This window comes from Pomacea canaliculata, linkage group LG10 (assembly GCF_003073045.1).
Source record: "Pomacea canaliculata isolate SZHN2017 linkage group LG10, ASM307304v1, whole genome shotgun sequence".
NCBI lineage: Eukaryota > Metazoa > Mollusca > Gastropoda > Architaenioglossa > Ampullariidae > Pomacea > Pomacea canaliculata.
The window spans coordinates 15547876-15575562 of NC_037599.1; the positions used below are offsets into that span (position 1 = coordinate 15547876).

Below are 27687 nucleotides of genomic sequence, written 5' to 3' on the forward strand. Positions count from 1 at the left end.
CGCGCGAGAGAGAGAGAAGGAACTTTATGGATGAGCCCATCGGCCCGTTTCAAGGAGTAATTGGTTTTACTGGTGCACAAGGAGTTAAACTCTTAAGTGATGAATTGCCTAGAATCACCAGTAAATAAATAATCTGACAACAATTATATTGACACTTACGGTCCAGTAGACAATATTTTCATTCAAAAAACATCCATACGAATATTAAGTGCCTTAAAAAGCAATAGCAGTAGGTTGGACAGGATTTTGTCGTTTGTAGTGCTAAATAACAAAGCTAACTTGATGACCATCTACGGAAACGGGTAAGAATTTTTCTCGAATACTAGCGTATACCGGGTAAATAAAAATAAAATGCAGTTCTGACTCTTAAGTACCTTGACAGAATAGGCGGTTAAAATCTATAGCATCGAGGTTAATAACTTGTCTTAGGGTGTGTTGTTAGGGTTAGACGGGTGATGCGCCTAATCTTAAGTTAGTCAGGGTGCTTCAAGCAAAACTCTATAAATGTACACTGAAAAAGAAGATTTAAAAGAGCGATAGAATCCATAGTGATCTTTGGACATCATTTCTGATCGCCATTTTTGTTGGTAACAATCTTAAAGCCTCGTTTAAAAGCACGATCATAAATGTCCGGGTCTTCCATGCTTGAGAAGCGTATGTCATCATGGATTGCATTTGCTCATAAAATAATTGTAAAAACGTCAGAAAATAAGCAAACGGTTAAGAGATTGATCCTTCAGTTAACAGGGAGATCGTACTTTTTCCTTGCTGCAACTGTTTTGGTTTTATAGCGTCGTCCGCCATATATACCTTCTGGATTTAGGTGTCGCCCTGGACATGCTGTTCTCTGTAAGTGGCATTTGTTTACGAGGCTAACTGGTCGTGATTTAGCCTTAGTTGCTGGCTCGACGTGAAACACCACTCCAAAGGCTCCGCTTCCAAAGGCCCCCGAAGTTTTTCCCTTCATTGCGACCTTCCTTTGCGAAAAATAAATCAGCCTCCCGGCCCTCGATTCCATGACCCATCTCCCGGCCATGCAGACTGCGCTTATTGACAGTTATTCAAAACAAATTACTAATACTTATATATATCTTTAATAGAATACATGAACAATTCAACATACAGAAAATCCGAAATACTCAAAAACCTGAGATGCACAAACATACAAATACCGCACCTTTCTAGAAAGACGTAGCCTCCCCTCCCCTACATGTCCCTCCACTTGCCGTGTCTTCTTGGGAAGTGAAGCGGTGGCAGGCGACCGTTAATTTAAAAAAACCAAACAAACCTTGTTAGTCATGCGACAGGTGCGGCTGGGCCACCCTGGCTGTGCTGTTTGTTTAGTCTTGTGTCATCCCTGTGACAAACACACACACATGCGCGTGCGGCATCATTTGCTGTCTTTTCTCTACACAACACAAGCCACCATCACCCCTCGCACACCGATGTCAAATACACTTAGGCTTTCATTTTGAAACTGTTTATTTATCGTGATTTTCTCCGGTTAACAGATCGATTTTTTCGGTGATCAACGTAAAAATAAGACTGAGACTGAAGGTAGTTCAGGAGGAGGGCGGGGAGGGACGCAGCTTCCTTTCACCTCACAGTGTCGTTCCCTCCAAGTCTTCTGCCCTGCTCGCTGTTAACTAGGCACAGACATACTGCGTGCAGCAGTCGGGATACCGAAGGTGAGGGTTCGAAACTGGTCGGCATCCGGGGTCAGAATTAAAAGCCAAGCCACACCTGTCATCGGAAAATGGCGCTGTGAGATGATGAAGAATGGTGGAGGGGAGAGAAATGTGTGTTTTACACCAAGCCAATAGCTAATGTGTGTGTGAATGTCCCAGAGACAGGCAAAAGATATCACAAATTATTTCAGAAAAGCATACACACATCCACCCACTGACACATGCTGACATAAAAGAGGTACAATGGATTCGGGCAGAGTCGTGTCCAGGCCAAATTAGAATGAATCAAATGTATTCCTGGTTAGTTGTTTGGGTCTTGATGGAGCTGCTGGTATGTCATACTCAGGACGTTCCCCAGACCATGCTCACTTCAAACACATTTCAAACACAATGTCTCTCTCCATGCTAAAGTATAGATACTTGTTTCTAAAAGAAATGTCTTTAAATGAACAAAGTACTCACCCATATATCTCGACCATCATTTGTTGTAAGTTGCCTTTGACACATGTCCAACTCTCACAACGCCCTGCTGGGTAAAATGTGTCCCCCACTTGGTGAACCTCCCCGCTAACGGGATCTTCGCAAGGTCCTGCAATACAACTCAGTGGTACAGTAAACAACAATAATTTATTATACAGTGTACACACCAAATCAATACTAGACTGGCTCGCATTCTCGCAACAGCTTAGGAGAGCAGGATAGACTCGACGACATGGAAAATGTAAATCAAGATTGAAAAACCGTTTGACGAACGAGGTAGGCAGCCTTTTCCCTGTTACCTTCTCTAATCGCAGCATAAGCATCGCACTGCACCAGGATGGCCGCCATGCTGAAAATCCACAAAAACTTTGTCATCATACTTGAAGCCTTGAGCTCTTCGCCAGTCATAAACAATGATCCTTCAGGTCGGCGGAGACAAGAGACACAAGATATACAGGTTAATGTGACTCGATGGTTGCTGGTACAGTGCTTTAGTCTGACTAAATGCCACTTGGCTTATCTCTGGGTCTCAGTGGGTCCGTGGCCTGCTCACTTCCGTGACACGTCACAACAGTTGCGTAAACATCCCGATTGCAATGTAATCATTATGTCACAACAGGTTATGGGAGAAGATGTCGTCTGTTAGGATTTTGCTGCGATTGACAGTCGTAGCTTTAATATTTGTAAACAGGCTTTTTATCTCACTGCATTAGCCATCCAACTGGTAGCAGACTAGGTGCACCAAGAAGACTGCTTAGAGAGGGCTGTCACATGGTATTTGATAGTCCACAATCCATACGTTTGTTGTCTCTTACACACACCAAAGAGATTGTGATATATATATATAGTTAACTCTCTTTTTTAATAACAACATCAACACATCTTTTTAACGCCATCCTGGCAGAAAGAAACTAAACCTTTACACTCAAGGAAACGGTGACACCCACTATATTCTTTCTCATATTCTTCTTTATTTCCTCTGTCAGGCAAAGTTTTGAGCATGTATCTTACTCGTCTTCCTGCGGTATATAACAACGGTGCTCATCTTTGTCTCTTGCTGGTATGAATTCTTCTAGCCATGGTGTCTACTGAACGCTTATCGTATTCGTGTCACCCATAGGTTCGAATGGTGGTGGTCTGTCAAGCAACTCGTCGCTTTCCCCAGGATACGACAGGTAGGTTTTGCACTCGCCTTATGACTTCCTTCAGCCTTCTCTGAAACCATCGCGCCTCGCGGACCAAAATAGTGACATCAGTTAGGAAAGACGTGTCCGTTATTTTACAAATGTTCCCCAAGCGGCATGGACAGTGACCCCGTTCTTCCTGAGCTTACGGGAGACAGCTTCTCTATGACGCCCTTGACGTATATTGGAATGTGCCACATCCACACAGCGGGGTATCTGTGCCTAATGAGAGGTGGGGAGTCCCTGGGTAGATGCCATGTCCGTTTGGGGTAGCCATTATAGGTGTTTAAGTTTTTACTCCGGATCAAGTTTCAATTGATAAACATATGATGACCATATTGAACTGGAAACACTGATCGGTGTGGTGTGCATTGGTTACAGTACCCGGCCTACTCTACCGATCCTGATTAATCCAAGAGATAATGCGAAAATCAAGGGTGGTCAATTAAATACAGCACGGAAAACTTCCTTTTTTCCAAGATCGAGACCACCTTAATTACATGGCTCCCACTCATGCTGAAATTAGTATAGGCTCTAAATTACACTGGACAGCACTAAAGTATTTTACGTCAATTGATGTAAACTGTAGGAGCCTGCCAATCCAGTTTCAAAATAAAATACTTATGTCAACTTCTTTCACATGGTTATAGATGTTTAAATTCTGGTTACGATATTAATTTTTTTAAGTTGTTTCTAAACATTTCATTAACCACTTATTTCTCGAATTTCGCTTCGTTTCGGTCCTTCTTCTTTGATACAACCAACCACTTTGGTGTTTCCAAGTGTGATTAGAGCCTAATAAAGTAATTTCAGCATTCAGGGGCGTGTTGTGATCATAGTCTGTGTCGCGAGCCGTATGAGGGGTAACTCTTGGCAAAAATACAGAGTTGTGGTTCTTATTGGTCAATGCTGCTAGAAAGATGAGCAACATCTAAGGTACTTAAAATTTAATTATTGAAAAAGGAGCTGATACGCTAGATCTTTTAATTTAATATTAGACAGTTGGATAGCCTGTGATAGTACTAGTAGACGTATGATTTTATAAAATTGAAGCAGATCGTCAGCAGGCTGAGCGGGTTTGCAAGCATCCTCAAACGTGCGCGGTAGCAAAGATTTAAAAAAAAATTAGATTAAGACCCCCACACACACACACAAAGCCCTTATGCAGACATGCTAGGAACTAGGGATTTGGTGCTAGGTGTTATATAATTTGTTAAGCGTTTTAACTGACTGCTTCGTGTTACCATTTTCTTTTACGTGCCAGATTTGAATATGTATCTTCAAGAACTGTCGGGATAGCACTACACGTACCTGTCCACAGGGGTGGGTGTCGAGTGTTTTCTCCATGTATTCGGTTTTCCTCCCCCTCCCTCTCACCCCATAGTGCGAAATCGCCGCAAGGTAGAAGCACTTTTCTACTAAATAAACCAACCAACCAAATAACATTAAGAAATGTACAAAACCATTTTACAGTTTTGATGGTTAATAAATTATAAAGTCTGATCCAAGCAATATTGAAATGACTTTAAGAGGGGACATACATAAAACTGGGCAAATTATAGCCAGTTCCTACTACTACTTATATCTTTGATCGTAATAGAATGGTAAGAAGAAAAAGTGAAAATGCCGGAACTTCCTCATCAAAGAAGAGGCGGATTGAACAGGATGCTGAGGAAGAAGAGATGGAGAGTGAAGATGAAGGAACCGAAAGTAATGTCAACACATCTCCTGTAAGCATCAAACACAAGTATTATGTAATTATTGTTAGATAATAATGTGTCATTTAAACAATCCCACAATATTTTCTTTTTCAGGTGCTGTAAATTTACAGTAAAGCCCACTTATATATATATACATACACATACATACATAGAGAGTATATATTAAGAGTTCAAAAAAAGAAAAGAAATAAAGTGATATCTCATATTCATTTTTGTTTCTGCTCATTAATATTGGATTTTGAATTACTGTGATTGAATACTTGGTTTTCAGGACCAGTCTTTAAATGGATTATTTGCATATGTTGTATATCTATGTGTGTGGTTTGCAGAATAAAGAAGCAGAGGTTGGCATTGTAGAGAGGGTGATTCTGAAAAACTTCATGTGTCATGGACGACTGGATATTAAAATGGGACCCAATATCAATTTCATCATTGGTCGGAATGGAAGTGAGTGAACAAAATGGCAGCTTCTATTTCGTCTTGTCTCTATTTCGCCCCCAGTGGAGCATAGGGCCGCGACCAATTTGCGTTTCTGTAGCATTTTATTTTTTTATAGGGTGGGGTTGCTAGCCCCACGCTCAACCCTCCTTCTTTATCTGGGCTTGGGACCGTCAGGTTACCCAAGTTGTTTCCAGGCGGAGTTAAAATGGCAGATTAATAGCTACATAATTCTGAAGTGATAAATTTAATGCAAATGAATCATTTTTTTTACACTGCACAAAAACGTTTCTAAAAAAGCTGCATCATTTTCATTACTTTATACTGCTCATGCTGCGCAGCATTGTTTTCAGTGGCTGCACCAATGAAAGTAAACATGTAAAGTCAGTTACTGTTAAGCAAGGTGTTAGAGGCTGCAGTTTATCTCTGGGACAGCTTTTTTTTTTTTTTGAGAGAAGTCATCACCTCACCTCCTTAACTGCCTTACTTTCTCCACTCCACTGAGAACATGTCACATAACCATGCAGTAACTGAGTCAGCTGGAGGAAGTACACTGCTAAACACAGTATTGGGCAAGCATGCAAATATGCTGTTAAAGTTGGATTATTTACTATTAACAACACTCTACAATAAGTTAACATTGGTTCTATTTTTAGTGGGTTGGGTGGAGGGGGCTGAGGTTATATTTTTAGATTTTTTAAAACTCACCTCTCTGGCCTTGTTGGAGCCAGTGATGTTATCACAACATAGTGCCAGTTGGCTTGTGTCAGGTTGTACACCCTTTCTTTGCATGCTTGCTTTGTTCACAGTTATCCTAGGGCTAGCTGCACAACATGTTTTTCCTAAAAATCACTAGAATTATGCTGATGGGAACAAAAGTCTGGCTTAAACAGTTTTATTGTATTTAAAAATAATTGTGGTTTAAAACAATTCTTAAATTGTGTTGTGCACTGTGTTATAATAAACTTATTATCTAAATAGATTAAAGGCATATAGGTGTTTAACATTTGAAATGTGCTGGTCAGCTGGCTCCTGGCTAACTGATGTATATTTTTGTTGCTTGAATTTCAGGTGGAAAGAGTGCAGTTGTGACAGCCCTTGTTGTTGGTTTAGGTGGAAAAGCATCAGTAACCAATAGAGGAAGCACTATCAAATCCTTTATCAAGTCTGGAAAACAGTGGGTGTCATTTGCTTATAGAGGAAGCACTATTAAATCCTTTATCAGATCTGGAAAATAATGTCTGAAAGTGTTTCTGTGCATAATAAAGCAGAATCTTTAAGATGGTCCTGGCATTTTGAAATGTCAACACCTGGAGGGAGCTTCTTTCTGGATTTCTGCAGCTGTGCTTATCGGAGCTTTGAATTCATAATAAAATTAATTCAAGAAAATCAGTTGTTCAAGAAAATCCATTCCTATATAAAATTAATCCTTGAAATCTATTTCCATCTGAAGGAAGACAAAGGCAGACCAAAGATGTAAACCTGTTATTCCTCATTCTTAGCTGAAATAGTGGGCTGTGGTTTGATGATGAAAATAATCATATATAACTTGAAAAGGAAGGCTGTTATTATTTCTATATCTAAGAGCAATAATCAGCTTGTGGTAAATAAATGCATGCTCAGTTGCCTGATTAAATCTGAAGTATGGTCATGTGTCAAGATAGTTTTGGCCATGACAGGGCATCAAGTTTTGCTTTTACTATCATTACAAACAAAATAAATTATGGTTTAATTTGAAACTTAATTTCTGTTCATGAGATTTACTTGCCTTTTTTTTTTTTTTTAATATCATAGGACTGCAGAGGTGGAAATTCAGATCCGAAATCGAGGGACAGATGCATTCAAACCAAGTCTGTATGGAGATTCAATTATTGTTCAGCGCAAGTTCACGGCTGATGGTGGGAGTCGATATGTCCTCAAAAGTCATGATGGTAAATAGATATTATTTTAATGACAATTTTGCAGGAACATTGAATTTTAGTCAAGGCAAAAGCAAAGCATATTTAAGACAACTTTATAAAGGGCAAAAATAAAAAAAAATTTACTAGATCTTTTTAAGAGGCAAAAAATGTTTTAGTCATAATTTTTATACTTCAGATCGAGTGGTGTCCGAGAAACGAGAAGAACTAATCCACATGCTGGATCAGATGAACATCCAGGTGGAGAATCCAGTAGCCATCTTAAACCAGGATACTTCCAGAAACTTCTTGCACTCTAAAAGTCCCCAGGATAAGTATAAGGTGAGAAGTGGTCTGTATAGACATTTTCCAACTATGGAACATCAGTCTTCATTACCTGTTACTACCATGTGAAAATTCAGGATATCATTTCTGGACTTGAAGTTTTTTCATGTGATAACAAATCAACAAAGAAAACTGTTGGAGGTGGAAATAGTTTCAGGAAACATGTTGATAAAGGGCATGTGCAGTTTATAACTGGATGTGAAAAAAAAATAGAAAAATGCAAGGTACCATGACAGTGACCAACTTTATTTGTCCCAATGGACAATTAAGACATGGGAAAGGCACTCAGTTACTATGTATAAAATTATATATATATATAAATTGTTACATGTGAAAAATATAAGCAAGTGAAAAAAAAGGGCAACGCATAAAAGATATGAGCAAGTGACACAAACTTTAAAACAAATTTACATCAAGGCCATTCATGTGCACATTTAAACATCACACACACATGCACTAACAATTCATCTGTGATTTAGCAGCTGGACTGCAGATGGCACAATTTCAGCTTGCACTCATTTTTTAAAGTTTTCAAAATTTGCAACTCTCGTCCATGGGTTTACTATGTAGACATTCTCATTGAAATATTAGTAACAGTGCTGGAAGAATTTGTTTCTAGACATTTGAGAAAAACCTTTAAGGTGTTCATCTTTTGTTAATCTGTATTGCACTTGCTTTGATTGTCTTGTCCAAATAAATTTTTTTGGTTTCTGTGCATAGTTCTTCCTCAAAGCCACGCAGCTGGAACAGATGCAGCGAGACTATACTTTTGCTACAGAGCAGAAGAACATCACAAATGCCATCATTGAACAGAAAGAACGGGTAAATACACTTTGTAAAATTTTAACCATTTCTTCACATGTTTACAGCAGGCAGTATCAAAATGGTATAGACTTAAATTTCCCATCTAAACTCAGTCGTGACACTAAGAAACTTCAAGGAATGTAGATTTTATGAAAAATTGATTCTTCTTCTGAATGTATCAGTTTCTTTCAGAAAAGAAAGTTCTTAAATAGAGCATTTTCAAAATAACTGCAAGTCCAGCTTCTTGATCAGTAGCAAATGTTTGGGTGCTAGTGTAGGATTGACCATAAGAGCATGATGAGCCAAGATCAGGGCTTTGCCACGGAAGGTGATTTTTATTTCAAAGTTCAAGCTTTCTCCTTTCCAAAAATGTTAGGTTTCTTGGTCTAATGTTTACCTGAGAGCAGCAGTAATAAAAAGCTAAAAAATCACCCGCTGTCGTCTTCGCAGTCTTCAGTTATTAGCCAGTCTTTGTATTACTTATACTTTTATGCAGTGCTAAGAGGGTTAAACATACCAGGGATTTCATCTGAGGTAGAGTTATTATTTCCCTGGATAATATCTGCTGCTGCCAACCAATATTATTTAGTTCATATAATTTGAAAATTACTCTGACTGAAGTCAGTGGCTGTGTTTTTATTCTTGTAATTTTGGTGGCAGACCATGCCTAAGCTCAGGGACCAGGTACTTCAGTGGGAGCACAAATTCAAAAACTTGGGAGCTTTGTCTGACCTCAAGGCTAAAGTAAAGGCCTTAAAAAATGAAATGGCCTGGGCTTTTGTGCTTGAGAAGGAGAAGGTGAGCACATATGTAGGAAGAATTTAAAGGCAGACAAAAAAGTTGTCAAAAACATGAGTGTATGATTATTATGAAATGTTTTTAAGTCTTTAGCTTCTTCATGTGTCTGAATGAGCGGCTGTGGTGTCAGCCAGGCACAGACAAATGTGTGTTCCTTAAAAATGTCATAAACTCCAGAAAGTACAGAACTCTGCTACATGTCTAGTGCTTAAAGCTAGGAAATGGGACCATGTCACTCCTCCCCTTCGTTTTCTGCATTGGCTCTTGCATCTAGTTTAAATTGTCTGTGCTATGTTTTAATTTTTTTTCCCACGACTATTTATCTGACCTTCTCTTCCCTTACCTCACGGCCAGACACCTAGGCTCTTCATCTGACGACCATCTAACTATTCCTGTCACCAGAACAAAAAAATATGAATATAGGATTTTTAATTACTGTGCACCAAAACAATGGAACTCTCTCCCTTTCCATATCCACCACCTACCCAAAAATGAATCCTCTAAATGTGCACTAAAAAAAGTACTTCTTCCTTAAGCATTACTCAAAACAAGAGTCCACCCAGTGCTGGTGCTTTTTCAGGCTTATTGCTACCTCCCTACTTGTCTTCCTTTGCAAAATAACAATCTTCTCAGTCCTTGTTACTTGGTTCATCTTTGTGTTTTCTCTACTTATCTTTTATTTTTCAGTACTGTTATTTATATTTCATTGTTCCTAAGTTTATTCTGTCCCTCATGTTGTTCATGTCTTGTTCTTGTTTTTAAGTCCTACAAGCATGAGTATGCGCTATAAAATCTTACCTTTCTTCTTATTATTTCATAGGGTCTGGAACCTCTGCAAAAGGCTCTGCGGACAGAGGAAGCGCGACTGCCCAAATTTGTGCAAAAAGTTGAAGAAAGCAAAGTAAGGATCATGGGGGTGGGGAGCTAGTTAATAGAGGAATTAATTCATAAGGAGCTCAGTCCTTCAAGGGCAAGGCATGGTCAGGACACTTCTGTACTGTCTTGGTTTAGCACATCAGAGAAATCTTAGGAACAGGTTTATATGAACATTTCTACTGTAACTACTTCTGAGAAAGTTATCTGCATGTTGAGACTGCAGTGTGCTTGTAGAGCAAACATGGGATAAAACCAAAACTGAGAACAATAATTTAAATCTCAATAAACCAAATAAAATTGATGAATGTGATTTTTTTCAGGAAAAGATGAAAGCTTGTGAAGAAAATCTTAAGAAAAAAAAGGAGGAGGTCCTACGTATCACTCAGGAAGTAGAACGATTGATGCCACAACTGAAAGAACGCAGAGATGCTTTCAGTACTTCCAAAGTAGAACTGCGCAGTGCTTTCGTAAGTGGTATTTCACATGTTGATGCTGGATCAACACTTAATATAAAACTTAATAAGTAGAATGTTGAAGATAAAGAATAAAATGTGCAGAGGTTTGAGTCAGGAAAAATGTTGAAAAGATGGGAAACCAAACTAGAAAAATATTGAAATGTTGATATTTTGCCTGTAATGTCTGGAAAAGCTTTGGCATTTTTGGAGTGCAGCATATGAGCAGTTTCCACAAATGAAAATTGAAAATCTATCACCTATAACTTGTTTCTTATTAAAGTGAACTCATCCACCATGATAACATAATCTAGATATTAAATATATTGAAAATGGTGATTATTTATAAGGGTTTTACCCAGCCATTCATAGGTGGCTCAAGGCATAATTTTGTACATTTTATTTCCTATTATTGCTTGTAAAGCATCATTTCATAAATCTGATATTGCATATTGTTATTTCGTGGCATACCCAAGACACTGTCGTAATACACTGCACTTTTGTCATTTGACTTTAGTCGCTCTTATTTTATTTTTTAGAAAGGAAAGGGTGAAAGCTAGGAACAGTTATCCCAGCATGGATTTATAATCATTATAATACATTCTTGTACAGTGCATAGTATTTTGACCAGCTGACAGATTCAGGCATATGTAAACACTCTAGATACGAACATTTATCACCTATCATACACTCTTTTCACTGGCTGCCAATCACGGACCGTATAGCCTACAAACTTTCCACTTTGACTTATTCTGCTGTTTCTGGCACTGGTCCTGGGTACCTCTCCGAACTCACTCCCATCTATACACCCGCGTGACCTCTTTCCTCATCTTCTGACACAAGGCTTCTGCGAGTCCCACAGACTAAGATGTATAGACAGAGATCTTTCTCCTACCAAGCCCCATCAACTTGGAACTGAGTACCCATCAGCTTTCGTCACTCTGATTCTCTTACCACCTTTAAGTCCAAACTTAAGACATATCTTTTCAGAACGACTTCACTGTGAACTTGTCCTGACCCTGTGCGTGCATGATGTGTCTGTATTTACTTTGTGTCTGAGTAACATCTGTAGTAGGAGTGAGCGTGTCTGTAATATGTGAATATGGGTGCATGGTTGTTTATGATCTAGAATATATATGATTTATGTAAAGCTCTTTAAGCAAAAATTTTTGGAAAGGTGCTCTATAAATCATCATTATTATTACTATGTGAGTCATTATGAGGAGAGTTTAGTTTCAGACTTCCATCTATCTAACTCTCTGGATCCTGGACTTTTTAACAAACAGCCTACAGAGAGTTTCTGTTAACGGTCTTTTCTCAGAACCTGTTGTCACCTGCACAGGTCTCTCATCAAGTTCTCTTTCTGTTGTTATTTAACAAAGAATGTGTCTATTTTATCCTGAAGACTACAGTCTGGAAACCATTTTATTTCACTGCTTTTATGAATTATCAGCGCATGAATGATGTCTCTTGCTTATGTTGCCAGTTGATGGTGATGTTTAAGATGATCTCAAAAAAGGAGAAAGGTTTGGACAAAGTCAGAAATTTTGTTTTGTAATACCTGTACTCACCATTAATGTGTCATGCATGGTATAGATGTTATGACAGCATTAAGCGACATAACAAGTTGCATTTCTTGTATTCCTATCTGAGTAAAATGCACCTAACTAAAACATATGAAAAAGCTGCTATTTTTTGTCTACAGAATGCAGTGAGCAATATCAATCGGGACCTTAAAAGTGCTATTTCAGACAGAAAACAACTTATGGAGAGGATTCATGAATTGCAAAAGTCGTAAGTTACCCTTTGGTGATAAACTTGGATGAAGTTGTAGCAGTTTTTTTTTGTTTTGTTTTGTTTGTTTTTGTTTTTTTAATTTTTTTTTTGTTTTTTTATTGATAGGTGATCACTAACATTGATGGCAATAACTTTTATCCATCCGCATGAGTTTGAACAATGATGAAAGTTTAAGCTATGCAGGTTCTTCTAGAAATATAGTTTCAGTTAGAGAATTAAAATTGGGCTGTTACTCTAAGGGTTCTTAGGTGAAAACCATCTTATTACTTTTCTTTTTCATTGTCTTACATCATTCATAAAACTTTCTTCAGTATAATGAAAATCGTTATTCACGTTCATACTTGCCAGCTGCACTCTTCTTGTATAAGTTACACATTTCTTCCTTATAAATTTATATTTTTTAACTTGAATCTGCGTAACTGCATAAGATAAATGAGATGTTTGATGTAGGGCGCAACATGACTATGAAGCAGAACGGTTGGCACGGCAGCATCATATAGAGAAACTTGAGGGAGAACTGCGATCAGAAGAGGCTGAGCATCGAGTTGCTGAACATGAACGGGAACAGTTCCAAGCTGCTGTTTCCAAATACAAAACAGACATCTACAATCTTGAGTAGGAATTCTTTTGTTGACTTGCTATGTTCGTGTAGGTTATGCTCTGAGTGGATGGGTGGGTGAAGAAAGTAAGGGAGATGAAAAGTATGGGTAGATGGTATTTGATGCATGCCTTTGAAAGATTAGGGCACATGTTTTGATTTTAACACTGCATCTAGCATCACTTGCAGTCGTTTACTAGCAGATTTATGCTTCTTTTTAAAGCTGTAGTTTCCCCAAAAATATGAGCATACTTTGAAGTACCTAAAGATGTTGTTAATTTTATAAGTATAAATATTACAAAACACAAGCAGCGTAACAGCATTAACTTCAAGCAGACTGTGTAGATTTAAGCTTTTACCTTTCATATTTTTTGTTTCAGGCGGGATCTGCGAGCCAAACAGGAAGAGATCAATCAATGTCAGCGTAATCTCCAAACCTTAAAAGATGCTCGCAGCAATCGTGTCAAACGCTTTGGCAGTTGGGTGCCTTCTGCACTTGAGAAAATTGAGGAATGGCATCGTCAGGGACGGTTCCATCGCAAACCTCTTGGTCCTCTTGGTTTGTGCTTGACATTATATATCTGCACTCTGTGTGTGTGTGCTTGGCTTAGTTTAAGAAGAGGATATTTTGAATCTTTACAATTCTTTGTAAATAACACGTCACCTTTTTTTGTTCACAATTCTGCATCCCAAATATTATTAAAATAAACTTATTCACACTAATTGAGAAAGTGGGGGTTGTATCAAATGTAAAACTATTCTTAGAGCACAAAAGGTATGCTTCTCATGTTTCATTAAAAGGCGGGGAATTCAAAAAATGTGTACAAGCAAGAGTGTCTATATAAAAAGAGGTAATGAAAGAACATGATAATTGAATGTTTCCTAAAAGAAATTGTACTTACTTGGATACATATATATTTAATAAGATTTCTGATCAACACCAGCAGTAGTAGTTAAGGAGTGCACACAAAGAAATCCAGTTTCTCTCTTTCTCATATTTATGCTATAAGCAACGGATAAACTTGCAACATAAAATCATGAAACCTATCGATGTTCAGGTTCCTGCTTCCAGCTGAAGGAACAATGCTGGAGTGTGGCAGCGGAGGCTTGCCTTCGTGGACTGATCCACTCATTTGCCTGTCATGATCATCATGATGAAAAACTCTTAGAGCAAATCCTGCGAGAAGTTGCTCCCCATGGACGTCGTCCTTCCATCATCACTGCAAAGTTTAGAGTAAGCAAGAATACTAACAAACCACTAACACAATCCTGCTAACTTGTTGCTTTGTGATGGAAGTTTTGAAGTGAGCATTCAGCAACAGCACATTGTGTCCTGGTCTGTTTTCTTTTGCTGAAGATTGAATCTTTCCTCTTTGAATTCAGCTCTGGCAGACGACACTATTTTTAAGAAATACTACACTTTCACTGCTTCCTTTTTTCTTGTCAAATCCAATTAATATTATATTTCTTGTGCCACTTCATTCTAATACCACCGGAATATGTTTATACGATACTTTATGCTCGATTTTCAGCTTTTTTTGACTGAGCTCTTGTGTTCTTTAAGTGTGACAGAAAAGTATCTTGCTTTCCATATGCTGTCCATGTGTTCAGCTGTAACAGAGTGAGATGTGTGAGCTTTTTGTTGTCATTTGTTCTCATAAACTTTCTTCCAGTGCTGTTCACTAAGAATGTTTCTTTTATTCATTTGAGATTTTCTTATGGCTGTACACAGTACACCAAGAGAAAGACAACTTCCATTAAGTACAATTTTTATTTGTGTGTATCTAGTTTGTTGACAGAATGAGAAAACAATTATTCTTACCTTCTGACCTCTTGCCAGACAATTTTTAAGTGTTACTGCTTTTCTTATGGGCTTACTTTCACAAAACAAAATAAATATATTGTGTTTATCATTACTTTTAATGAAATCCTAGGATGTGTATAAAGTTTTAACAACCATGAGCATATTATAACTTTTTTTTTTAATAACAGGAGCGGGTGCACGATGTCTCCAAATTTGTAAGTTTGAACATTTATTACTGATTTACTGATTACTCTTCCCTTTCCACAATTTTAAAATTTTCTGTGATAATGAAATCCTATCTTGTAGCTGAGTCTTCCTTCACTCCGTTCACATGCTTGTGCCATTTTTTGTCCATAGTGAAGAGTAACTTGCATGCCTTAAGGACAGTTTCACTGACAGAGTAGTAATTATATGTGGGTGTTAATGCGACACACAGTAATCAAGACTGTATAGTAGTAGCATTGAAATTCCACCCATTCCTGTTAAAGTTTAGTGCATAAAGAAAAAGAATTATCACTATATTGCATATTAATACCCCATTTGAAGTACTTGATAATTATCTGCTGTGATCAGTTGTGTGGTGGTTTTTCTTCTTTTGTTTTTTTTTTTTTCCTTTTGCTTGTTTGAGTTTGCTTAACTTCATGTGAGACAGTATATCAGTATATTTCCTTTGAAAGACTAATGGGTTAACTACGTAGCTACATTTTTTTTGTGTTTTAGCGTGTGCGAGACTCCCCATATCCCGCTGTCTTAGACGTCATTCAGTGTGATGATCCAGTGGTTCTCAACACACTGATAGATCAGGTGAGCAGCATAGAGAAAGTGTGTGTGTGTGCGCATGTGCACATAACAAAAGAAAGACAGATTTGCAAGTATACTCAGAAATATACCTCTTCCACCAGTAATTTTTACAGTTGTGTAAAACTGATTTTTCAAGCATCTTACGTAAACTTTGTGGTTCAGTCTTAATCTGTGTTTCATTTCCTTCACTCATACTTCATCAATTTTTAGGATAAATTTGTAAATCTTTTATTTAGAAACATTGTAAAGTGCAGTTATACAGTTCCTGTAGTTTACTTGTCAAGAAAGCAGTAACCTGAAAGTATTTAAGAAATGTCTAGGATATGGAAGATGCAGCTATGCTACTTGATAAGTCAGAAACTTGGTGATCTGCTCCAAAGTCAAGTAATCACTGGGCTACTCCCCCAGAGACATTTTAGGAAATTACTGTGTACTGAAAAAGAGTAAATATGTCTCAAATAAACAGGCCTATTCAGTCTTCAGTTTATTGTTAAGGGTATTTTATGTGTTTTATTTTAGACCTAAATGCTGTCTGTCTTATTTGTTGTCTTCTTATTGTAAACATGTTGTGTTTGTGATAAGTACAGTTCAGAAATATTTTACTCATACATCAATATAAGGTCGAAAATTTGTTCAGAGACTACCAAGAATACTATTTGTGTCTGCGTGTGTATTCATAGGAGAATCACCTAGTTTTTCATTTGGAGATTATCCATCAAATTATATCTTTATCATGCATTTCAGCTAATTTAAAAGTTAAAAGTTGTGTAGAAAACTTGTGTATTATAGCAAAGCAGCATTAATGCAGGTCTTCACTATGATTGTAGACATTATAGTGAGTACAGTGGTGGGATGATATGAACTTTGGCTAGGAATGAATGATGGAGAGATATGAAATAAGAGTTAGATTCTATGATACTGACATGACGATAGTTACAACAGCTTTGTGAGAGGTATAAGGAAATGGGTGTGGGGAAATATGAGTGTTTGACATGGAATTATTCTGCATTTTAAAATATTGTTAGTGCTCCTTTAGAGTGGCAAAAGAATAACATATATGGTTGTGCTTTAATATGATAAATTTAAACAAACACACTTTATATAGAAAAATGTTTTAATATTTACAACTTTCAGCGTGGAATAGAGAACATAATCCTTATAACAGAAGCAGCTGAGGCACGCAACGTCATGATGCATCGACCCCCTTCCAACTGCAATGAGGTCAGCTTCTCAGTCTAGTGTCTTCCTAACATGTAGTTTTCTTATTGCTTTAGAAACAAATTGTGATGTAGGGAGGCCAGCAATGATGCTTCATTCAACCGGTATGCCACACAAAAACTGGATGAAGCTTTAAATTTTGTCTAAAAATGTTAACTTTTTAACTAACAGAGGAAAAATAAAATATTTCTCACCCAGTTTTGTTACAGGCAGTCCATAACAGCGCACAACTCCATTCTTCACTTTTCTCTGCTTAGTCTGCCTAGCTCCACTCCCAAAACAAAACAAGGTGACGCAATAAAACACTACCATTGGAAGTAGAGATCAAGTGCTTTGTGCAATATGAACATCACGCTCGTTTCTGTAGCCTCACCCAACATTGCTACCATGGTATAGTTCAAAAACACTCTCCAATGCTGGCCACCCTATATAAATTTGAGCCTCGTTGTGTGATAAATATGCTTTAATCAGCATCAAACAAGTAACTGCTGTAGATGTAGATGTAATGATTTGCAGGGGTAAAAGTTAGCCACTGGAAAGGTGGTATCCATATTTTTAAAGTGCCTAATTCCATAGTAATGTCACAAAAAAAGCCACAGCATTGACTATTAGCAAAACTTAATTCTGATTAAGTTTTGCTTTCTGTTTTTATATATTCAATTTCTAGCCTGTATTTTAATGAAGAATGCGACTGTTTTGGGGCAGAGCAACTGCTCCTCTAATTATCCTGATTTTCAGTAGGTATTTTACATTACTACAGTCATGTGAGTCATGTGTTTCGCTATGTTGTGGTGGCTATCAAGTCACTAAGTGAATAGAATTGTTCAGCTTTATTATAATCCTATGAGATCACCAACTCATTTGGTCCAACTACACCCCAGCTTCCAATTTTCTATAGCTTTCAGTTCTAAATTATAATGCTAGTCGCTACATAACAAAATAAAGATGTTAATTAGGAACTGTTAAAGTGTTGCCTCATATACATATATATGCTATCATTGTTTTCAAGGCTTTTACACGAGAGGGTGACCAGTTGTTCTGTCAGCCAACATTCCGATATTACTCATCTGACACCAGTAGTGCACGCTGTTTTCTCACCTCAGATGTGGAGCGAGAGATTGTCGGCCACGAGAAAATTCTGGTTGGATTGAATCAGGAGGTAGGTATACCTGTCACTGGTCAGTAATACGATGGTTGCAAAGGTATTTCTGCAATCAATAGCCAAGATCAGTGGTGACACTGAAAGTAAATACTAACATGTGATTGTCTTATGGTCAGTAGTGATAATGTATTACTAATAATTACCATCATTTTATTGTATTATTGTCAGTAGTGGAGTCTTTGCTGTTGTCACTTGGTTACTAGAAGGCTTATATCAGCACTATGACTTCTGCTTAAAGCAGGTGTGTGCTACCAGTTTTTCAAGATTAGCATGAGGTTGCCTCTGTAGACAGTATCCTACTAAAAATCTCCAGCTCAGATCTCTTGCTGCAGCATCTAAGCTGCAACTGAGCTTAAGTTCTTCTGTAATATATTATTTTGAATATGAGACATTTGCACGCAGATATATATATGTGTGTGTGTGTGTAGAGTATTTTGCTAAATGTACATGTAATACTGGTGTTTAACACCATATTACAGCACAGGCTAAAATCATAATAAGCTATGAAGTTGTAGACAGATGCCACATCCTGAAAAAAAAATAGCAAACATTGGCAACAAAGTCTGAAAGCATGACCCAAAGTCTCATAATGACAAGTGATTTAGTGCTGCTTAATGACAGGTGCTTTAGCATTGCTTAGTGATGGGCTTTGGTGCTGCTTAGTGACAGGTGCTTTAGCGCTGCTTGACAAGTGAAAATGCGAATGAAAATAAAATGAAATCTTGTTTATGCATGATTCAGGTGAAGAAGCTGCAGGATCAGAAGGTGGAGCTGCAGAATAACATTCGGAGTAATCAGCAAATGGAGAAACGATGTGAAACTAAACTTATGAAACTTGGGGAGAAAATATCCAACCTGAAATATGTGAGTGAAGAGTCTGAAATGTTTCATTCCAGGGGTCTGTTGTCGTAAAAACTAAACTTTTAGCTTATGGCAGGAAAGAATGGTTTGACTTAAGATTGGGAGATAACACATGATGCCAACTACCCTAGTGATTATTATTTGCATATTACTGCCATCTGCCCTGACAAATATCCTCACCCCCACCCACCCCCATCACTGGATCAAACCCATTCTTTCTGCTGGACAATAAAAGTTTGGCCCTTAAATAATTTTTGTTTTCTCCTTATATCTTCTGTAGTAGTCACTTGTAATGAAAATCATTTTGCTTTGAGTTAATTTGATAAGAATTATGATTGAAAAGAGAAGGGTTGCAGATGTGTGAGTTGATTGTGTTAGAGGGACTGTAAAAGACTCAACAGTGGCAACAATTTATCTGACTGGTCCATGATAGTGAAAACAATGCAAAAATTACAGAAAATGTAGGTTGCACTGCTGTTGAAGTAGATGTCAGTGTTAGAATTGTGTTCTTGATGGTGAGAAAGAGGAAGCCAGTGGAATACAAGCATTTAGAAAATGGTGGGTATATTTACAATTTTGGGTTTAAAAATGAAAGAGGCTTGCTTTAAACAATCTAATTTATGATACAAAGTTTTCGTTTGACAAATAAAAGTGATTTCACCTAATAGTCATGAAGTGTTACTAGAAATAAAATTTTATGCAATAATGTTACTGATGATATGTTTCAGGAGCTGAAGGAATTGCGCAGTGTAGAGGACCCTGTACCTGTTGACATCTCCACTCTGGTCAGTTTCTTTTTGAAATGCTGTAGACTAATAGTTCACAGGTAGATTCTTGTTGATGACAGGCTATAAAACAAAAAAAAAACCCTAAAGCGTGAGGGCATTTTACTTAAAAGAAATAATTGATAAAATGGGGGACAAACATTAAGTTAATTTTCTGCTGCAGGAGGAAGATGTAGAAACATACAGTCAACAGATCTTAGAGTTAGAGGATAGAAGGGCACAAGCTGAGGCCTTAAAACAAGAGAAACAGCAGCAGTGTAATGATGCAGAAACCCATTTTCATGAAATGGAGGCTCAGATGAAGGCACTTACAGACAGTGATCTGCCTCTGAAGGTGAGTTTGCTTTTGTCTTGCGTCCTTTTCCAGACTAGGAATGTTTTGGTATATTTATTGCAGATTCTGGAACTCAAACAACCTTTTTATTTATTTCAACATCCTGTTGCCATGTTTAGACTAAGCGTTAGTTGTGTAGCTGAATTCAAGAGACTGAACAGTATAATAGTTTTACCAGGTAATCAAGATATATTTGGAAATCTGGTACAGATTTTAGATACACACATAGCAGATGAACATATCTATGTAGTTTTATTTTGTGAAATATTAGAAAACTTGAGTGTTTCAACTGAAAATTTCAAGAAGAATACTGTTTCCCAGAACAAAAGCTTGTCAAAAGTACAGAATTGAAGAGAACAAACAATAGAAACAGTGTATGCAGTTGCTTGTTCTGTGTATGAGCAGAACACCTAGCTTAAAAATGCTTTCTGTTGCAGGAAGAATTAACCAGTTTCCAAAATGATCTTGACGTTGCACTTTCGCACAAGCGGCACTACCAGACCAAGCTTAAAGAGCAAGAAAAAAATATTGAAGATCATAAGAAGAATGTTGCTGCAATGCAGCAACAGATTCAGGTTGGTAACCTTTTATTTGTTTGTAATTTTCTAAATAGCAGTAAGCCCAGCTGACAACAAACTTTCATGTTTGTCTGAAACTGGCATTTCAGTACATAAGTGTTAATTTAAACAAATTTATAACTCCATATTTGGCACCAAAAGTTCCACTGATTTTTTTATTTTAAATAAGGGAAGATTGCTTCAGGGTTCATCTGAAGAAAAAGGTTTAAGCTCTGAGGTTTTGTTTTGTTTTGTTTTGTTTTTTAATCAGTTTTTTAAAAATATTTCTGTTTACAAAATTATTCAATCGTGTAAACTTTATATTTGGTTCCCTGCCCTTCCTTCAGTCTGTCTCTTACACCTGCAGACCTTGATCACGCATGTGTGAACACACACACACACACACAGTCTCTCCTCTGATAATAAAATAAACCTCAAGTAACAATGACCCTCTCATTAATTGATATGTTATGTAATAGGCAGATGAAGCCAAAGCAGCTCAGATTTGCCCTGAGCGAATCAATACACGTCGCACCCCTCGTAATCTGGAAAGTGAAATCAACCAGATCAACATCCGTATCACCCAGGAAGAGAAAAGGTCAGGAGACTAGAGATTGCAGAGTAAAGTTTTAGTAGTTCCATCTCCATGTTGCCACATATATGTAGTTTTTTCTTTGTATGTCAAGATCATGCAGATGTCATAAAATTTTATTAATTTTTAATGGTAAGGTTCCACATTAGCAGTAAAATGTCTTTATTAAGGATGTAAGATGTTTTCTATTAGGATTTATGGCGTAGGTATATGAAGAGGTTCTGATATAATGGTTTTGAGTATTTTATCCTACGAATCAGGATATTTTTGTGTAATTTTATATAAGAGCTGTGTCACCTTTAAGGAGCACATACATCACTTCACTGGAGAATAGACTGTAAATAGTGATGCTTCAAGCACCTTTTCCATGTGAGGCAGAGGGAAGGAAAGAAGAGCATGTGTGTATTTGCTTATTTATACATACTTTGAATTTGAAAAAAAATTCAACCATTGAGTCCTGTCATTGTTGCAGCCAAGGAAATCCAGAGGAGATAACACGTCAGTACAATGAGACACAGATGGCGTATAAAAAGCTGAATAAAGAAGTAAACCAGTTCAAACGGTTTCTAGAAGTACGTTATGCTTTTTTCACTCTTTTTTTAATCTTTAAAGTTTCTTGATCCTATGCTGTAAATTTTTTCTAAAGGCTTATGAGACATTAGTCACTTTGTTTGAACCATATCAAATGATATATGAGGATTGCATGTTAGCCTCAACCTCTAGTCTTATTTTAGTTGATCCCAACTGCGACAAACCAAATGTTAATTAAAAGTCAACATAACTAAGTCAATGTGGGAAGATTGCACAAGATAACTAAATGGTTTAAAGCTTCACAAGCTGAGAACTGCTAGATGGCACGAACAATGTATGACCTTATGACCTGGAAAAATATTTTCATCAACAACAAACCTTTACAGTTAAACTCTTCCAGTCATTTAGTAGAAAATATGGTCTTTGGCGCATAAGCATGTGATGATGGTTCGGGGGAAGGCCTGGATCTTTGGAATGACAAATGTTTCATTTAAAGGAAATTTCAACATGATATTACAAAAATTATGGCTTGAACTATGAGACTACGAGCGAAAAATGCCCGCATATCTGTATATAACAATTCAACCACTTTCCAGTCACACCCAGTGTTAAAAAATATCAAATATAAATTTAAATTTTAGAAAATGCACATTTTTGTAAGTTTCCATTGACTGAAATATTAGTGCATATTTCACAAAAGGTGTCAGAAACATAAGCAACTTTAATATCCTTTTAAATGACTTGAAGTCATGGTTTTGGTATTAACAGAAAGAAGTATATATGTTGCAGTATTGTTGACTATACTTTTTAATGCATGACTGACATGTTGCACTTATCAGATGCTGTAACGCTGTTCAAAAGTATTATTTAAAAAAATATATTTTCCATTATACTAAGAAAATAAGCTTAGTTTGTAATAAAATGCAAGCTTTCTTATGTAACCTTTTTTACCTACTGTATGCTATCTTGAAGAATGGGTTCTTGATCTATGAAAGGATCACTGTGTAATGTCAGTTTTCATTGATGAAACAAAGGACAAAATTAGATAAATAATAAAATAATGAGAACATTTTAAATGACAAGAGTATATGTGTATAGCAGGAAAGGTGCTTTGTGAATCTTCATATATAGAAACAATACTGTTAGTGTGTTGCACTTAATTGTGCCACTCATCACAGCCATCAGCTATAAGAGAAAATAAGTGGAATAACAATAACAGTATAGCAGTTGGGTGGCAAAATTATGTTTCCTACTAAAATTGGTTTTTTTAATTGAAATAAATATCAAAAAAATGTTTATGAAATAAATATAAATCAACAACTATGTAACTTTCTTTTTGTAAATAAGGGCTGCCAACTGTAAATGTTACATTTTAACACATTTTGAAAGGTCCATTTTTCTCAGAGCTTAGTCTGTACCCAGCACAAATTTATGTTGCCATATTTTTCTATACAATTATTCAGTGTTGTATATAAGTAAAAGTGTAGGAAGGTACCTCAGCAGACTCAAATTGTGCATGTGAGTGCTTGAAGTTTATATTTTAATTGTTTCTGGACTTTCTGAAATGTCAGCATCTGTGCATCATCCAAAATTTTATATTTGTCTTAATCTGTTTGACATTTTGCTTTTTGTTCATGTTTTTTTCAAAATCAGATCATCAGATAGTCTGCATGATGGGCTGCCTAAACATTAACCACTTTGAACCTTGAGCTAGTAGGGAAACAGGGAAGACTGGCATCAGTTGTGTGCATTGGGTGCAAACTCAGGTACCGCCTAGCCAGTCTCCTCCTTTTCTGAGGCATTTCCATGGGAATATCTATTGACATTGTCAAGCTATTCCTAGTTTACCACATAACCCTCTAATGGCCGTGAAATTTTTATAGCATTAACCACATCTGGAGTCCGTAAAGATCCCAATACTATTTTGCCATTCATTTTATGATGAAAACACATGTATTGTGGAAAACATGAAACCTATTTTATTAAAACACAAAAATCCTAACTAATTTATCTTTTTATTTGTTTGTTTGATTCGTCTAGTCGATCCTTTTTTTATGTAGGAGTTAGAAACAGGAGATGTTTCTCTATCACTATTTTACGTGATTAACAAATTAGTTTGTTTTGTAACGTGAATTTTGTCTTTGTCATTGCTGTGTGGTCTGCGGTCAGCCGTAATTCGAATGGTACGTCGCAAGCCGTCTCCGGCCGAGCAGGTTGTGCGTTCGTGCCAGCTGTGCATGCAGTTACGGGCGTGCATCCTGCGACGTCTGGAGGTGGTACACGACAAATTACCTTTACAGGCAAAACTTCAGTTGGGGTCTTTATGGACCCCAACAACCATTAGAGGGTTAAGCATTTAATAACTCATGGTCAGTTGAGAATACCACTATGTTTTGGCAAGTCTTCAATTGATCTTTGCATGTCCTTCTCCTAGCAGCTTGAAAAGTGTTATGCATGTGCTTGCCTGTCCATCATGAAGCAGAGTAAAACCTTACTGCTTATTTGTGCTTAAAAATATGTCTGGTGGGCTTTATTTCTTATAATCAACTGTGGATCAGAAGTTTATTTATGTGGAAGCACTTGTCCACAATGTTTTATACTGTACCTCCCATTACCATTTGTAGAAGTTGGCTCAAGCTGTAGTCAAGCGTGAAGAAGCCATTGGCGAGTTCCGACTGTCTGTGGCGCTGAGATGCAAGTTGTTCTTCCTCAAGAGCATAAACATGAGGAACCAACAGTATAACATACGTCTGCGGTTCAATCACCAAAGAGAATCGTTGGACATGTTGGTAGGTTGCCAGCTAACCATTTATTCAGTTTAGAGGAACGCACCATTCTGTTTTGCTTTTTGTAGAACTTGGACAGGGTGATGGCACATCGCAACGAGGCCTACGCCAGGTTTCAGCGTACAATTGCCTTGAGAACCAAATACAATTTCATCATGATGTTGGCACACAGAAAGTATATCGGCAAAATGATCTTCAACCATTCAACTCAGACCCTGGACATGTGGGTATGTGCCTCTCTGTCAAGGAGATAATAGGCATAATCTAACACCTGTACGTTTTTCACACCACTTGTTTAAAATCAGACTGAGACCTGCTGTTCTCTCATCTTGAATGTCCTGCTGTTGATACACCTTGAGGAGAACTGATCTGGCTAGTATATTTTGGTACTGTTCATGTTTGCCATGACAAAAGCAATAATTGTGATTATACTAAAGTGGTTTGATAGCTTTTGTCATTGCAAAAACATTTTTGTCAGTCCAACTGCTGTAATCTTCTATATAATGCTGTTGTCTTATGAATCATGAAAACATCACCAAAATAAGACATTCTTGCACTGTCATGTCACAACACACCAGCACTCATTTTTGAAATAATTTGAGATAATGCACCTCTATTCTTGTTACTTGCCTTTTTCATCATTTCATCTGAACTTTTCATTTTTAATCTACTAATGTACATAAATATATTGTATAGAAACTAGATATTAATTTAAATCCTTGCAAGCAACCAAAGGTGTTACATAATAATACAATTTCTTTGTTAGGAGCTCATGAAATAACCAATGAACTAAACAACATACAATTACTACACGCTTAATTCCTATCCCCTTGCCCTCCACCACCTGAGCTATCAACAATTATCAGAGCCAGGCACACACATAGTACAATAAACTGATAATATTACATTGACTTCTTTTGATTGTATGCCTGAAGACAACATGTCCTTGTGTGATATTCCCAAATATGTTGCTCTATTCTGGCTGAAATGTGCTGTGCTAGGTGTCCCCTACAGAGCAGACTGATGTTACCAAAGACCTGAAATCACTGTCGGGAGGTGAGCGGTCGTTTGCAACAGTGTGTTTCATTCTCAGTCTCTGGAATGCTATGGAATCTCCCTTTCGCTGTTTGGATGAATTTGATGTCTTTATGGTAAGTGTCTTGAGATAATTGTTTCATGCTTATAAGAAAAGATATTTTTAAAAAAAGAGGAAGGACGGGGTTAAGAAGCCCCTCTTTTTAGTGTGAGAGCATTGTTAACTCATAAAAGGCAAAGGGTGAATATTGAATCTTATGCAAGACTAGTGATTCTGCAGCTTTTAAAACTATGCAGGTCACTGTTTTCGTACATAAAACAATAGTATAATCAGGGCTTCTGCTAAGGCTAAATTCTTTGGGGTCCCGGGGACCCCTTCAGATTTTTTTAAGGGGTCCCTGTTCTTCGCCCAGCTTTGGAGGGGACCCCATTGACGAAAATTGAAGGGGTCCTCCAAACTTTTAATGCGTACTGTATGCAATTTTTTGCGTAAGCAGAAGCCCTGGTATAATGTTGGTGACATCACTTCAAAACCTTGAAGAGCTTGATAATGAGTCGCAGACATTAAAAAATAAAAATCTCTTGATTTAGACCTTTCTGCATGAACAATGACATTTCTGTATATACTCTGACCACAAAAATTAATAAGCTTTTAGTTATTTTACCTAGAAACAGATGTCTCACCATTTGCATTTCCTTGATGATAATAACACAGGACTGAGAGACAGTATTAAAGGTTTGTAGCATATTGGATGTCAAATAATTAACCAGCACACCGAGGAGATGATTGATTTTTTGGTTCAATAACTGTTTGACCATTGACTGCTCTATTAATTTTTCAGGATATGGTAAACCGGCGAATCTCAATGGACATGATGCTTCAGGTCGCAAAGACACAAAAGGATCGACAGTTTATCTTTCTCACCCCACAAGATATGAGGTAGGTGCATTAAAAAAAAAAGTAGTTCTGCTTGAGAAAATAAAGTATCTTAAATCATTAAGTTAAATGTAAAATCTTTAAATGCCTTTTAGAAAATGCTAGGAGACCTTTACATAGACAATAGCAGTCCAATTGGTCATGGTCACGGGACATAAGCAAGAAATTATTATTATTGTATCTTTTGTGTAGGTTCCTGTATGTGAAAGGTTTGCATAATTGTGTTCACTTTCTAATTATGTCTTTCCATTTTTCATTCCACTGATAGTCAACTCAACATTGGACGAGAATGTCGCATCTTTCGTATGCCTGATCCTGATCGTACACAAGGCGGACAAACAACTCTAACCTCTACTCAGGAATAGGAGTGCTCATCAAAGCATGTGAACTGCAGAGTGCACTTTGCAAATTTGAAAAAAATGGAAGTGCCGAGAGACAGTGTGTGATTTAGATAAATTTACATGCAATGTTCTTGCATAAACTGTATTTCATTGTGAGTAAAGAAACAGTGAAGGACCTTCAGAACTGTTGCTATACTCGCACTTATGTGCATATATTTGTGCTGTTGACAAAGAACTGCTGGAGCTTTATTTTTGGTGCTAGCCACTCTGAATTTGACATTCTCATTAAGGGTTTAATTGATGTTAATGTTTGTAACGCAATACACACAACTTCTACGTTTCTAGGCAGATGATCATCCAATCACTTGTTTAGATAATTTTAACATCAATATTACACGGTCACTTAGCAGACACAAAAGAAATAAAGGCAAGAGCATGGCTTAATAAGCATGTCTACTGCATATACAGTAGGGTCACATCTGTATATTTCTCACAGTGTGACACTGTGGTGATGGAATTACATCAAAATACAGTACAAACTAAAAATTAAAGGAGTTTTTGTTAAGATTTGTCTCTGCAGTAGAATTTATTATTGCTGCTATTTTATTTCTACAATAATCCAGAGAAAATTCTTGGATTTTAAGAAAGAAAAATTGAAACCCATCATAGTAAATGAGGAGCCCATCAAAATTCGTTTCACCCTGTTTTCACTGTTTATATTTGATGTAAGAAAGAACAGAATGCAAAATTATTTCTCCGAGTTATATTTTCAATTATTTTTTTACATTGTGTGATTGAAGAGATACTGAAAGATTATGGAACTATATTATATCAACATTATTAAAATGTTCTGGGTTGTCTTTA

At 37.0% G+C, this 27687-nt stretch overlaps 1 protein-coding gene and 1 long non-coding RNA gene across 5 annotated transcripts; one reads left to right on the top strand and one right to left on the bottom strand.

Annotated features, from left to right (window-relative positions):
• Positions 1 to 1464: 1464 nt before the first annotated feature.
• Positions 1465 to 2667, bottom strand: LOC112573900. The gene is made up of 3 exons (XR_003101298.1): positions 2468 to 2667; positions 2151 to 2277; positions 1465 to 1743 (listed from the first exon to the last, which is right to left on the bottom strand). It is a non-coding gene; the product is annotated as an uncharacterized LOC112573900 (long non-coding RNA).
• LOC112573895 (structural maintenance of chromosomes protein 6-like) lies at positions 2469 to 27687 on the top strand. 4 transcript variants are annotated; one of them, XM_025254582.1, is made up of 28 exons: positions 2469 to 3343; positions 4953 to 5082; positions 5403 to 5520; positions 6583 to 6688; positions 7306 to 7442; positions 7609 to 7751; positions 8475 to 8576; positions 9219 to 9356; positions 10177 to 10257; positions 10553 to 10699; positions 12390 to 12478; positions 12932 to 13096; positions 13460 to 13638; positions 14138 to 14313; positions 15072 to 15098; positions 15604 to 15687; positions 16819 to 16905; positions 17912 to 18061; positions 18806 to 18928; positions 19654 to 19710; positions 19874 to 20044; positions 20482 to 20619; positions 21081 to 21199; positions 21666 to 21765; positions 24349 to 24513; positions 25512 to 25661; positions 26388 to 26485; positions 26751 to 27687. In XM_025254582.1, the coding sequence occupies exons 2-28, from the start codon at positions 4954 to 4956 to the stop codon at positions 26845 to 26847; spliced, it is 3276 nt and encodes a 1091-aa protein (XP_025110367.1). In that variant the 5' UTR covers positions 2469 to 3343; position 4953; the 3' UTR covers positions 26848 to 27687. The 4 variants fall into 4 exon arrangements, with proteins under 4 accessions (XP_025110367.1, XP_025110366.1, XP_025110368.1 ...); XM_025254581.1 differs by lacking the exon at positions 2469 to 3343 and adding an exon at positions 4215 to 4288; XM_025254583.1 differs by lacking the exons at positions 2469 to 3343; positions 24349 to 24513 and adding exons at positions 4215 to 4288; positions 24579 to 24737.